The 13,152-nt window shown below is 50.7% G+C and overlaps 1 protein-coding gene across 1 annotated transcript in view; it reads right to left on the bottom strand.

The window, feature by feature from the left end:
- The window catches only part of UNKL (unk like zinc finger), a 44,371-nt gene that overhangs the window by 28,371 nt on the left and 2,848 nt on the right, over positions 1-13,152 (bottom strand). Inside the window, exons 3-5 of the mRNA XM_087815740.1 lie at positions 5,630-5,806; positions 5,095-5,228; positions 728-863 (exon numbers count right to left, since the gene is read on the bottom strand). Of these exons, the coding sequence (XP_087671866.1) occupies positions 728-863; positions 5,095-5,228; positions 5,630-5,806 (447 nt within the window). The remainder of the gene's footprint in view (positions 1-727; positions 864-5,094; positions 5,229-5,629; positions 5,807-13,152) is intronic.

The following is a 13,152-nucleotide window of genomic DNA, read 5'->3' as shown; positions in this document are numbered from 1 at the left end:
AGCCACCTACCACCGGGCTCACCTCTCAGAAAGGCGCACTGATGCCACAAAGGGCCACGGGCAAATGGGCCCTGGAAGAACCAATCCTTTCCTTCTGAGGACAGGCAAGAGCAGGGTAAGTGCCATCTGAGCCCGGAAAGTACTCGGGAGTCCCGTGATTATTTTCCACAAAAATTAAAGGGAATCTAAGTCAGGGCTACTGATGCTGACATGAAAAGCATCTTGGAGAAGCAGCCAGACCTGAAGCCAGGAGGAGACAAGTCTGGGCCCACAGCCCATCTTTTCTTGAAGTTGTTTCAAAATTGGATGTGAGGCCTTTCCCCTACAATACAAAAATTCTAACCCAAATCCTCTGTTTTTCATGTACTTGGCAGCTTATTTGGTTTTAGAGAGAAAAAAAAAAATACTACCAGTGGTAAATAAGGCTTTTTGTTTTCTTGGTTAGTTTTATTTTCATTTTTTAGCCCTTCCATATGCAATAAATTCACTTTACCTTCTCAAGCTAATATCTGGTCACTAAACCTTAGAGACTAATTTAGGTTCTCTGTTCTTGACTCTGAAATGACTCAGGGAAAGAACAATGACTGTGAGAAACCAAGTCTCCACCTGAGTCAGTGGTGCCCTCGGCCAAGGGAGGCGGCATCAGGTGAGTGGAGCTGGACACAGAGCTCAGGGCCTGAGGAGGAGGGAGGTCGAGGCCCAGGTGCCTGTGGTCCCCGGGGCTCACCTATACTGGAACCTCCTGGGGTTCCGCCGTCTGTCCCTGCTGTTGTGGTAGTGGGGACACGCGTAGCCCTGGCGACAGAGGCGGGGTGGTTTCGGGCACTGCTCGGTCTTGTAGCTGCCCAGCACGAAGTTGGTGTCTGGAAAACAGGGGTCCACACAGACACGAATACACACGTGCTCACAGTACATGCGTGCCCACAGCAGCACTAGTCATGTAGCCGAAAGGATAAACAGCCCCAGCGTCCGCCCACAGACGAATGCGCACAGTGTGCTCCAGCCACAGAGAGGAGTATTATGCAGCCGTAAACAGGGACGAAGCACTGACACGCACTACTATGTTGGGTGGACCTCGAAACCATTATGCTCAGCGAGAGAGGCTGGACACAAAAGGCCACATACTCTGTGATCCCATTTATAGGAAATGGGGAGAATAGGTGAGTCCACAGACAGAAAGTACACGAGTGGCTGCCAAGCGCTGGGGGAGGGGAGCATGGGGGTGACTGATGATGGGTCTGAGGCTTCTTTGGGGAACCTAGATAGTTTTAGAAGCAGATAAAGGTGGCAGCTGCATATCTGAATATACTAAAACCACTGAAATGCACACTTTAAAATGGTTCATTTTAACCCTGGCGTAAACGATGGACGTTGGGTAATAATGTGTTGACATAGGTTCAAGATTGTACCAGGTGCCCACAGCAGCGGGGACGCTGGGCATATGGAGGCACAGTCTATGGGGACTCTCTGTACCTCCACTCAGGTGAAGCCTCAAACTCCTCTGAAAACTAAAGTCTGTTTTTTAAATGATTAATTTCATGTATCTTGAGTTTTATCTCAAAGCAAAAATACACGAAAGCCACAAGGGTCATTTAAAAGCACTAAAAGGAGAGAATTCCTAAAACTCCTCTCCACTCTTCAGGCTGGTTAATAACTGACATCTTATTACACACGCTGGGTTTTATTTCAATTACAGTTGACATTCAATATTATTTTAGGTCAGTGTACAGCACCGCTTAGACATTTATACAACTTACGAAGTGACTCCCCAAATAAGTCTAGTAACCCACCTGACATCATAGTTAGTACAACATTATTGACTATATCCCCTATGCTGTGCTAACTACATCCATGACTGTTCTGTAACTACCAACTTACTTCTTAATATGCTGTTGTTTATAAGCACATCTGCTCAGTGGGCTAAACACCGGTGGCTGAGGAACCGGCAGGAGGGAGGGAGGGGACAGCCCTGCCCACGGTGCACAGCGCAGGCTTCATGACCACACCACCTGCCCACGCCAAATCCAGCTTCAAATAACCTCCCACATGACCAGCGAGGCGAGCCACACTGCAGGGCATAGGAGAACAAAACGGGTTTGGCCACCAAGAAAGCTGATTTTAAGAAAACAAAAATTGGCCCGGCCGGGCGTGGCTCAGCCGTTGAGCGTCAACCTACGATCCAGGAGATCGGGGTTCGATTCCTGGTCAGGGCACATGCCCGGGTTGCGGGTTTGATCAATGACTCTCTCATCATTGATGTTTCTATCTCTCTCTCTCTCCCTCTCCTTTCCTCTCTCTGAAATCAATAAAGATATATTAAAAAATAAAAATTGTAAGACATTTATTCACAAGTATTGACCGAGTGCCTAAAAGAAATACGAGGTCCTGTGCTAAGTGACACAAAATGCACAGAAATGAGCTGCGTGGCAATGACTGTGAGAAACAGAGGCTCACAGATGTCCTTCAGTAGGTGAATGGATAAATAAACCACAGGCCATCCACATGAAGGAACATTATTCAGTGATAAAAAGAAATGAGCTACCAACTATGAAAAGACACGGAGGAACCCTGAATTCATGGCACTAAGTGAAAGGAGCCGGTCTGAAAAGGCTGCACCCTGGATGATGCCAACTATATGACATTCTGGAAAAGGCAAAACTTTGGAGACAAAACAGTGGAGGAAAGATCAGTGGTCTCCAGGGGCTGGGGGGGAAAAGGGGCGAGCAGGCTGAGAACAGAACATTTTTAGGGCTGTGATACTACTCTGTGTGATGCTACGATGGCAGACACACGCCATTATACATTTGTCCAAACCCAGAGAATGCACAGCGCCAGGCCTAACCCTAAAGTAATAAATAATTACTTTAGAGATTACTAATAATGTAGAAATCTTGGTTCATCAACTGTAACAAATGTACATCACTGCAGGATGGGGGATACGGAAACTCTGTACTGTCCGGGCAAGTGCAATTTTTCTGTAAACCTAAAACCTCCCTAAAAATAACATCTACTAATTAACAATCTAAACCATTTACAGATAAAACATAGAAGTGTGGAGCCCTGGCCAGTGTGGCTCAGTTGGTTGGAGCACTGTCCTATATACCAAAAGGTCATGGGCTCGATTCCTGGTCAGGGCACACACCCTGGTCGTGGGTTTGATCCCCAGCTGGGGTGAGACAACTGATCCATGTTTCTCTCTCACATCCATGTTTCTCTCTCTCTCCCTTCCTCTCTCTCTAAAATCAATAAAACTTTAAAAACAAACAAAAAACCACAAAAACGTGGAAACAGTCTGAAATAGCTCTTCTGAAAAAGAAAGTGGGTTTCAGCCCCCCTAGTGTTACCTAGAGCACTAGGAAAACAGAAGCCAGAGCGCCTGGGATAGACAGACACTCCTGACCCAAATCCAGGTGCAGGCACTGAGGGTTATCCTGTAAGACCCTACGAAGGCTCAAGCCCCCACCTGCCCATCACCTCCTCCCACTTTCCTTCCTCATGCTCAGCCCCTGATGGTGGAACAGGGACCTCTGCCCACACCTGCGCTGTGAAACAGAGCACCGGCTTTATGGAGGTGCATGTGTGGGATTTTCCGACCAGGGAGGCCTACCAGCTGGAAAACAAGAAATGGAACATTCTCCAAGGCATTTTCCAGAAAACCAAAAAAATCCCAAGTGAAGCACTTATCCTTGGCACTGGCAAGCAGGGAGATGCAGACACAACAGCATAAGTTTGTCCCCCTGAAACTTGGAATTGGGTCCCTGGGCCCCCCTCCACATCCCAGACGAGGCCAAAGGCCATGGTCCTCAGTATTGCTCCAGCTGGGGGCCCAGTCCTGAGTCCCAGATGCTGGCCACGCAGGTGCCACACACAGTCCCATGGCCAGAGTGGGGGAGGCAGGAGGTGGGAGGGGAACCTGGAAAGGCCTGAGCAATCACCTTTATTAATTTATCCCTGGCACCGCAGCCCCAGCACAGACATTCTGGGAGCAGAGGAAAGGCATTTGTAAGAGATTCCACTGCTCAAACAACTATAGTTTAAAGCATTGTTGGTGCACGTGAAAGTCAACGAAGGCAGTTGGAGGAGAAAGATCATTTCTTAGAGGAATTTTCTTAAAACTTCATGGCTCTTTGGAATAATCCAGAATAGGCAAATCCATAGAGACAGAATGCAGACTAGTGCGTGCCAGGGACCAGGGGAGGGACTGCTTACTGGGTAAGAGATTTCCGCCCAGGGTGATGGAAATGTTCTGGAACTAGATAGTGGTGGTGGTCACACAACATGGGGAATGGAATAAATGTGAATGAATTGCTCACTTTCTGTTGTTAATTCTCACCTGAGGATATTTTTCCCATTGATTTTTTTCTTTTTTAGAGAGAGTGGGAGGGAGAAGGGAGAGAGCGAGGAAGGGAAACAGTGATGTGAGAAAAACACACCAATTGGTTGCCTCCCGCATGCGTCCAGACCGGGGCCTGGAACTGCACCTGCAACCCAGGTACGTGCCGTTGGCTGGGAATTGAACCCACGATCCTCTGGTGTGCCGGCTGAAGCTCTAACCACTTATCCACATTGGCCAGGGCTGAAATGCTCACTTTAAAAAGCTTAAAATGACACATTTATGTTATGTGTATTTTACCACAATTAAAAAAAAAAATCTTCACTGCCCATTGCCATCATCTGTGGTGGCTGCCAGGGACAAGGCCCCAAGCCCCAAGGGATGTGGCCATATTTCAAATAATCCCCCAGGGACCTAAGGCTGCTGATCCGAGGGTCACCTGGAAGCCCACAGGGCAGGTGTAGGGAGCGACATGAACAGCAGCCTGACTCTGGGAGGGGATATCTGGGAAGGAGCTGCGCCAGCTGTGCAATCTCCCCCGCCACCCTGAGAAGCCGTGGTGGGAAGGTTCAGAGATGCCTGGGTTCAGACCCCCTCAGTCCCCACACCCCCCGGGACAGAGGGTAAAGTACTCAACTCAGTGAGCCTCAGTTTCCCCATCAGACCTATACATGAGGGTGATGAGGTCCACTGAGGGGGTCACTTTATAAACAGCGACGAGGGCTCCCCCTGCCCACCCTCAGTGGCGGCCATGGGGTTACCTTGCCACCGGGGGTCCTCGCCCAGGATCTTCTCAATCATGGCCTGGCTGGCCAAGACCCCAGGCTGCAGATCGGGGATGCCATCCCCACCGCCGAGCAGGCCGTTCTGCAAGGCTTCCTGGGCCTGCAGCTCCCTACGACCAAACAACACATCGATTATGGCTCTGGCTATGTCCAAAGCCCTTCCAGAGGTGAGAGAGTCACTTGGTTCTGTCACTTAAGGAGCCCCCTGCGTGTCACTGGAGAGGCTGGCTGCCTGGAGGGTTCAGGGTAGGCATCCTGTGTCCCTCAGGCACACCCCTGTCCTGGGATGACAGTCTTGCCCCAAATCCTAATCATGTCAGAGCTGTGTTGAGTAAGGATTCGCTCATCTCCCTCACCCCAGTCAGCTCCCGCATCACACGAGTCAGAACGAAGGAAACTTTATTAGAATAAAATCAAAACCCAGAAAAGGAGCAGCTTAAGACCAGTGATGCCTGGAACGCTGGGGAGGTGAGCTGGTTCCCTGTCTGCCAGCGCAGGACGCCCCACTCACCTGATGTCGCACACGGGGGGCCGCAGGTCCAGGGGGCCGTGCGCGAAGGCGCAGTGCAGCCCGTTCTTCACGCAGTGGCCCCGGGCGTCGGTCTCGTGGATGCACGTGCCTGTCTTGTAGTAGCGCAGGTGGTACTTGCGCTCTGTGTCTCCAGTTGTCCGATGCAGGTATGGACACCTGGAAAGCAGAGGGGTGACACACGCCATCTGGGCCTTAGGACCTGGGCACAGCCCTCAGTGCCAACCTGCTCCACTTCTCATCAGCACCTGGCCAGCAGCTGGTTCTTTTCCTTCACCCAAATATCTGCTCTGAGGGATTAACATCACTGGACAGAGCACCTGTCCCTGATTTGGAACCCTCCCCCAAGGCACTCAGACCCCCACAAATCCCTCAATTACCCATGGCAGAAAAACACAACACTGAATTTCCCTGAAAACCATCCTTTATAATTTTTTGAATAAAGGGTGGAAAAATAAGGTTCACCTCCAGGACGCAGCTATGTCATTCACGTTCCCTGACAAGCATTACCAAACAAAGGGTTGGTGGCCTCTCCCATCCCCCATCCAGGTACCTTCAGGGACCTCCCGAAGGGAGGCAAGGAACCTGGGGAGAAACCCGGGAGCCTAGCCACGGCTGGCGGAGGACGTGGGTGGGAGACAGGCCTGCAGAGAAGCGAATGGGGGGGAGGGACAAAAGGGGCAGTGTCACACACGGCTTCCCGAGCAGTGACATGGGCTCATGCCGAAGGGAAGCAGCAGCTGTAGAGATGGTTTAGAAGGTTTCAGTCCATGTGCAACATGGGGACTTAGCCTGCCTCGAGGTCAGCCACCCCAGACAAGAGACACAGTAGGAGGGGAAGGGTAGACACAAAAGGTCCTATGTGGCAATGTCCCCTTGAGTGGCCTGAGGGTCAAGGCAGGGGCCAGCTGCTCCAATTCCCCACATCAAAGGACAAGGCCCCTCACCTCCAGTGATGACCAGAAACACCATGTGAGGCTTGGGAAAGCCCACTCCCACCTTGCTGTCCGGCAGGCTGTGGACCTGGTCCTGGATGCTGGGAGGGCCTGTGGGTGTGGCTCCCCATGCACAGATGGGTGGTGCTTTGCCACACAACAGGATCCAAAATTAAAATAAAAAACAACTTAGTGATCATCCAGTCTAACCCCCCCTACTTATAAGATGAGGAAACGAAGGCTCAGAGTGCAGACAGATCACCCCAGACCTAACTGAGCACCTGGGGTGGGCACAGCACAAGGGGAGACAGGCACATAGTGCCAGGTAAGTCCCCAGGTTACTGGAGCCAACCAAGCAAAAGTCAGATCAGAAGCCTGCTGTGGGCGCAGGTTCACACCCAGAAGAGCTGGGTGAAGGATCGCCAGAGATATTTGTGCACCACGATCATGGCAGCATGATCCACAGTAGCTTAAAGCCGGACAAAATGTCCATCAGCTGATGAACAGAAAAGCAAAATGTGGTCCATCCAGACAATGGAGTATCGCTCAGCCACAAAGGAATGAAGTGCCGACACATGCTACACCATGAATGAAACCTTGAAAACATCATGCTAAATGAGAGATGACAGACACAAAAGGACAAATACTACCTGCCCACTTATATGAGGGCCCTAAACAGCCAAATTCACAGAGGCAGGAAGCAGAGGAGGTTACTAGGGGCTGGGGGAGGGGAGATGGGGAATGACTCTTTGATGGGAACAGAATTTCTGTTTGCAGTGATGAAACGAATTTAGAAATAGATAGTGATGATGGTTGCACAACACTGTGAATGTAATTAATGCTGAACTGTACACTTAAAAACGGCAAATTATGCCCCGGGTGGCGTGGCTCCGTTGGTTGGGTGTCCTCCCGTGCATTGAGGGGCTGCCAGCTCTACTCCCGGCCACAGCACATGCCCGGGGGCGCGGGCTCAGTCCCCGGCAGGGCCGTGCAGAAGGCGGCCTATCGATGTTTCTCTCTCACATCAGCATTTCTCTCTCTCCCCTGTTCTCCCTTCCTCTCTCTCTAAAAATCAATTAAAAAACTTATTAAACAAAGAATGATTACTGTACCACTATGTATGTAAATATGAAAAAGGAGACATTACGTGTGCATACAGCACTCTACATGCCCACAGAGAAGATAACTGTTTCCTTTGTGTTCCCGACAAGGAGTTTCAAGGAATATTTTTTGGAAGATACAAGTGAAATGATCAAATATTAGAACAATTACTATTAAGCATTGACACACCCTTGTCTAAAATTCCTAATATAAAGTTATACTTTACTTTATATACTTATATATACTTCATATATTTCAAGCTCCTCCAAGCCCTTCCCTGTGTCCTCAGACAGCACTGATATGAAACTCAGTTTCTGGTACCCAGGGATTGAGATGTCATGGAGGACCCTCTGCCACACCAGGGAACCTGACCTAGAACACAGGACCCCCCCTTTTCACATACAGATAATACAGATTAAAGTCACTATTGAAGAACTTGAAGAAATAGAGAGACCAGGAATTCACAGGACAATGGACTAGAGAAACAAAGAATTTACAAGACAGAAAATGAGAAGCACTTAGCACGAAAGGCCCCCTGCTCCAGGGCGGGACCCCAGCTCAGGGCTGGGGAAGAGGCACAGCCGCGGGCAGGAAGGCAGAGCATAGTGGCCTCTGGGGGGGAATCTGCTGATACCTAACAAGGCGGCACGTGCATTTGTTCTTGCCTAGTGATCCCACCTCTAGAGACCCCCCCAAGACAGCTGGCAGAAAGAGAAAAAGACGCCCCCACAACACGATCACTGCAGGACTGTGTGTCATCGTCAAAGGCTGGAAACAGCCAAAGTCCTGGAATAAACAGGGAGCTCAATGCCGCTCTGAGGAACTGGAGGGTCCATATGGACAACCAGGGAAGGGGAGCCAGGAGGTATTGCGAGGGAAAAACATTAAGAAATGGGTGTTTATATCGGAAGATGAGGAACAAAAAAATATATATATATCTCCTTACATCAAAAATTACAGAAGGAGGAGCAACTGTTTAATGGGGAGTGAATTTCAGTTTGGAGATGGAAAAGTTCTGGAGATGGGTAGTGATGGTGGCTGCAATGTGAATGGACTCAATACACTTGAAAAAGCTAAGATGGTAAACTTTATATTATGCATATTTTATCATAATAAAAAATAAAGTAAAACTACTTAAGCTAATAGGAAAGCCCCACTATTTTAAAAAACAACTCCAATCTTCAGAACTATTTATGCATTTACTAGAAGTTAAGCATGAGAATTCCACAGTCTGGGGAGAGGGGACCAGAACAGCAGAGCTGCAGCAGGCACAGCACAGGGCTCCCGATTTCTCTAAGGTTAAATCTAAACTTTCATTTGGTTCCTAGTGGTCCCTCAGAGTAGCTCTGAGCATCATGTTTCTTCTCCAGTACCATTGCCATGGTAACTGGAGGCAGGCCAAGGCCTCTGGCTCCCCAGCACTGAGCACCAACCAAACAGGCACTACTATTTCACTTGGAGCACGCCACCTCCTTCATGAGTTAAAACATGAACTGACCTTAAAATATGGGAGAACACTGAATAAGAATTGGTCTCACCTTAAGAACAATGAAGAGGTGAAAGGGAAAAACCTCAGAGAATATCCAGGGACAGAGCCAGGCCCCCTCCTGGGGCAGCGAAGAGGCGGAAGAGGCTCCAAGGGACAGCCCAACATGATGCACAGATTCCTCCTTGCAGCAGGAGTGCACTAATCTATCCCCAGGGCCACCGTGCTGACTGGCAGGGCCACTGCCAGCCCTCACACTCGCCAAATTCAGGGTGACATCCATGGTTCTCAAACTTGCCCACAACAATGAGTGACCTGAACAGTGTAATTAAAACAGGGCTCCATGACGGCACAGTGCAGGGGTACATGCAGGACATCGGACACAGCTCCACCACAACGCTGTGGAACCACTGAACCAGGATGGAAGGAACAGGGAGGGACACGCCAAGGGTTCAAGATCACCCCCAGGCCTGCCCTGGCCCAGTAGCTTAGGTGGTTGGAGCGTCATCCCAACACATCTAGGTTGTGGGTTCACTCCCCAGCCCCAGTCAGGGTGTGTGTGTGTGGGGCCAACCGATTGATGGGTCTCTCACATTCTCACATGGATGTTTCTCTCTCTCCCTCCCTCCCTCCCTCCCATGCTCTCTAAAAATGGAGGGGGGGGGAATGAATGCATAAATGAAGTGCAACAACAACAAAAACACATTGTCCCAATTCCTAAGGCTCCAGGAGAGCCTGAAACTGTCCCTTTCCCTCCAGTAACTCACCTGAAACAAAAGTGGACCCACCAAACTCAGACCCACTACACACCAAGATCATTCTATATATGAGAAAAGGTGGCCATCACACTCAAACCCACTGCACATTAACATCTGCCTGTGAACTAGACCAGGCCTGGACATGGCTCCCACATTGGAATGTGGGTCAGAACCACCTGGAGGGCAAGTTTCTAGGTGATGCTACTGGTCCAGAGGCTGGTCCAGGAGACCCACTGGGCTGAGAAGGACACTCAAGATGACTCCCTCTCATTCCTTGAAGCTCAGGCACAGGTGGGAGAGCAGAACGCTGCATAGAAATGACTGAGGTGCAAAATGGAACACAATCAAGCAGCCTGATAGGAGTTTCGAAAAGGAGCATCGAGAGAAAGACCTGTGTGCCGCACACAACTGGAGGGGCAGGGTCAGAGGTCCCCAGGTTGGGGGTGGGGGACCGGTGAAAGGGTGGAGCTTGTATGGAGAAGAGTGTCACCTGTTGCCTTCCCCCTCAGACACTGGGAACAGGGCTTTGCCAGGTAACTCCCCATGTTGACCACGTCCATCTGTTCAGCCCTGTGCCCTGCAGCCTGTGGCTTCCAAGGGCTGCCCTGGACTCCTGAGCCAAGACAGTGACCCCTCATTAGTCCCTAAGGTGGAGCATCAGCTCCAGCAACGAGTGCACCTCCTTCCTCTGCACCCACAGAGCTGCCATTCTCTCCCGGGGACAGAAACCATCTGTCCACTGCCCTCCAAGGGGCACCTGATCTCCCCATGCCAGGCATTTCCTCCTGGTCACCATCTCTGTTCCCAGCCCTTCACCCAAAGCAGAAGGAACCGAAGTGCTGCAATCACTCAGTGCTTTTAACATGTTTTTATGGGTCTCTTACAGTTCCAACTCAGTCACCTAATTGTAATTCTCTTCAGCTGGTTAGCTTGTAACCAAAAGGTGTGTTTTCATTTAGTCGATAAGTAGCCCCTGCTATTGAATATTATGCTCTAATGCTCTACACCTGCCCTCTACTGTTCTCCACCTTACCCCAAAAGCACAAGCAGAAGGCGCTCCTAAAATGTTTAAACAAGTTCATAACCACCCTGAAGTGAGCGAACTTCTAAGCCTCAGGTCCTAAGACACTCGACTTTAAAAAATTAAACATTTCCCCCCCCCTTCTTTTAAAATGTGAGAACCCGCCTCTGTAAACGCCCGAGCAGCACTCAGAACTGCGCACGCGCATTGAGTATCCCGTGGCGGGAGGTGCGGACCAAACCTGGGTTCAAGGTGGTGCGAACGCCGAGCCCAGCCCCGAGGACTCTCCGTCCCCGCGGGGAGCAGGGCAGCGGGGGGCCCAGGCCCCTCCGCACCCGATGCCTCTCAGGGCAGCTTTCAGGACCCCCGACGCCTCCGGATCGAAGCCGCCTTCCCGCAAGCCCCGCCTAGGAAATACCTGAGGGGGATCCGCCCAGGTGCGAACACCGACCCTGTGGCGCCCGGCCCGGCCCCAGGCTCGGGAGCGGTTCGCCCGGCCACCTCCGCGTGAAGAGCAGGGGACCCGCACACCCGGAGGCGGGGAGGCCGGTTCCCACGGGGTTGGCGCGGCGCGGCGCACGTGACTCGGACGGCCAATCGCGGCCCGCGCCGGGGGAGGGGCGTGTCCACCAGAACAAAGGGCGGTGGGAATGGGAGCGCGGCGGGGCTCCGGCGCAGACCCACCCTCCGGTCAAAGGGGCGACCATCGGCGGCGGAAAGGGGGTGACAGCGGAGGAGAAGGCCACAGACGGAGGGGTAAGGGGGGGGTAAGAGGGTGACTGCCTGCCAAGGAAAAGGGATGACAGCGGGAGACCACCCAGAGGTGACAGGGAGAATGTCCACGGAGCGGACAGTGTGACAGCACAGGAGACTGACCGCCTCCATGAAAGGGAGTGACAGCAGGAAAAGGGGTGACAGCAGGGGGTGCCCATGGAGAGGGGGAGATGACGGTCCCCCTCCCCAGAGGTGACAGCGGGAGTGGGGGGGGTGGCATCACGGGAGGTGGGGTGATGGTGAGAGGGGGAGGGTGACTGCCCACCAACAAAAAAGGGTGGGGGGGGTGTGACAGCAAGGGAGGGGCCACTGGAAGAGGGTGATGTCAGGTATGTCAACCCTCCTGCAGTCCCCATCCCCTCCTGTCCAGGCTCAGCCCCATGGTGCCCCCCGCCAGTGTCAAGAACATTCAATGCTTCTGTTACCTGACTGGTCTTTGTTCTTTGATACCTACTCATGTTTTAAAATAAAAGGCTGGTAGGTACAAATGCTCAAAATAAAAATTTCAACAACCAATGAACTGAAATAAAAGGAAGACCTTGTCCTTGCTCTGAAAGGTAGTATCTAATTACAAATTCCATAGCAACTCTTTGTGAACCAGAATATGTAATTCAACAGGACAATTCCATCTTCCAGTTCCAGGGCATTCCATCTTTAGGTGAAAGGAAAGTCTCTCTCCCAGGAAATGAGCGAAAAGGAGAGATCCCCTGGGGAGACTACTGGCTGTCAAACTCATCCTAAAGGGCTGAAGCAAGTCATCACATGTGCTCAAAAGAAGTTACAAACACAATCTTTAATAAGAGACATGTGACTTTCTTACTGTGCATAGATGTTCACAGGATGTATCCAAAACAGAAAATGTCAAACAAGCATCTCCCTCCCATGCATCCTGTTACTCAGTGATAACCTGCATGCCATTTAGACTACACTAATATTTTTTATTTTAATATTATTTAATATTTTATAATAAACAACTGCATATCACTTGATTACTATTTGAGCCCAGCTTAAAATGACCAGCTTCAGGTAGGTGTTCATTGCAGAACTCTATATCCCATAAGAATTGGACCCCACCCCCATGTCCAGCAGTGGGGCTGCATCAGTAACAGGACATCCAGTCTCTGGGGCCCAAAACAACCGTTAAAACATGCTTTTTTTTCATGCATTAAAAGCATCACCAGTGAATACTGCCACTTACTCCTCCATACTGGACTCTGGGGCGGGGTCAGACATGCCAGGTGACTAGATCCCCACACCAGAGTCAAGCAGCAGGGCGACTCAGGACCCAAGGTCCAGAGAGGCAACTGACATGATGAAGGGAAATGGGGGACCTGATACCAGGCCTCGGCTAGACAAAAACATCTCTCTTTTTGAAGAGCCATTTGCAGAAAACATTGGCTCAAGAAGCATTTTAAAAGGCACTTTTTAAA

This window comes from Miniopterus natalensis, chromosome 3 (assembly GCF_054644295.1).
Source record: "Miniopterus natalensis isolate mMinNat1 chromosome 3, mMinNat1.hap1, whole genome shotgun sequence".
Lineage (NCBI taxonomy): Eukaryota > Metazoa > Chordata > Mammalia > Chiroptera > Miniopteridae > Miniopterus > Miniopterus natalensis.
Note: the sequence above shows the minus strand (reverse complement) of the source record. Positions and strands in the feature narration are given on the sequence as shown.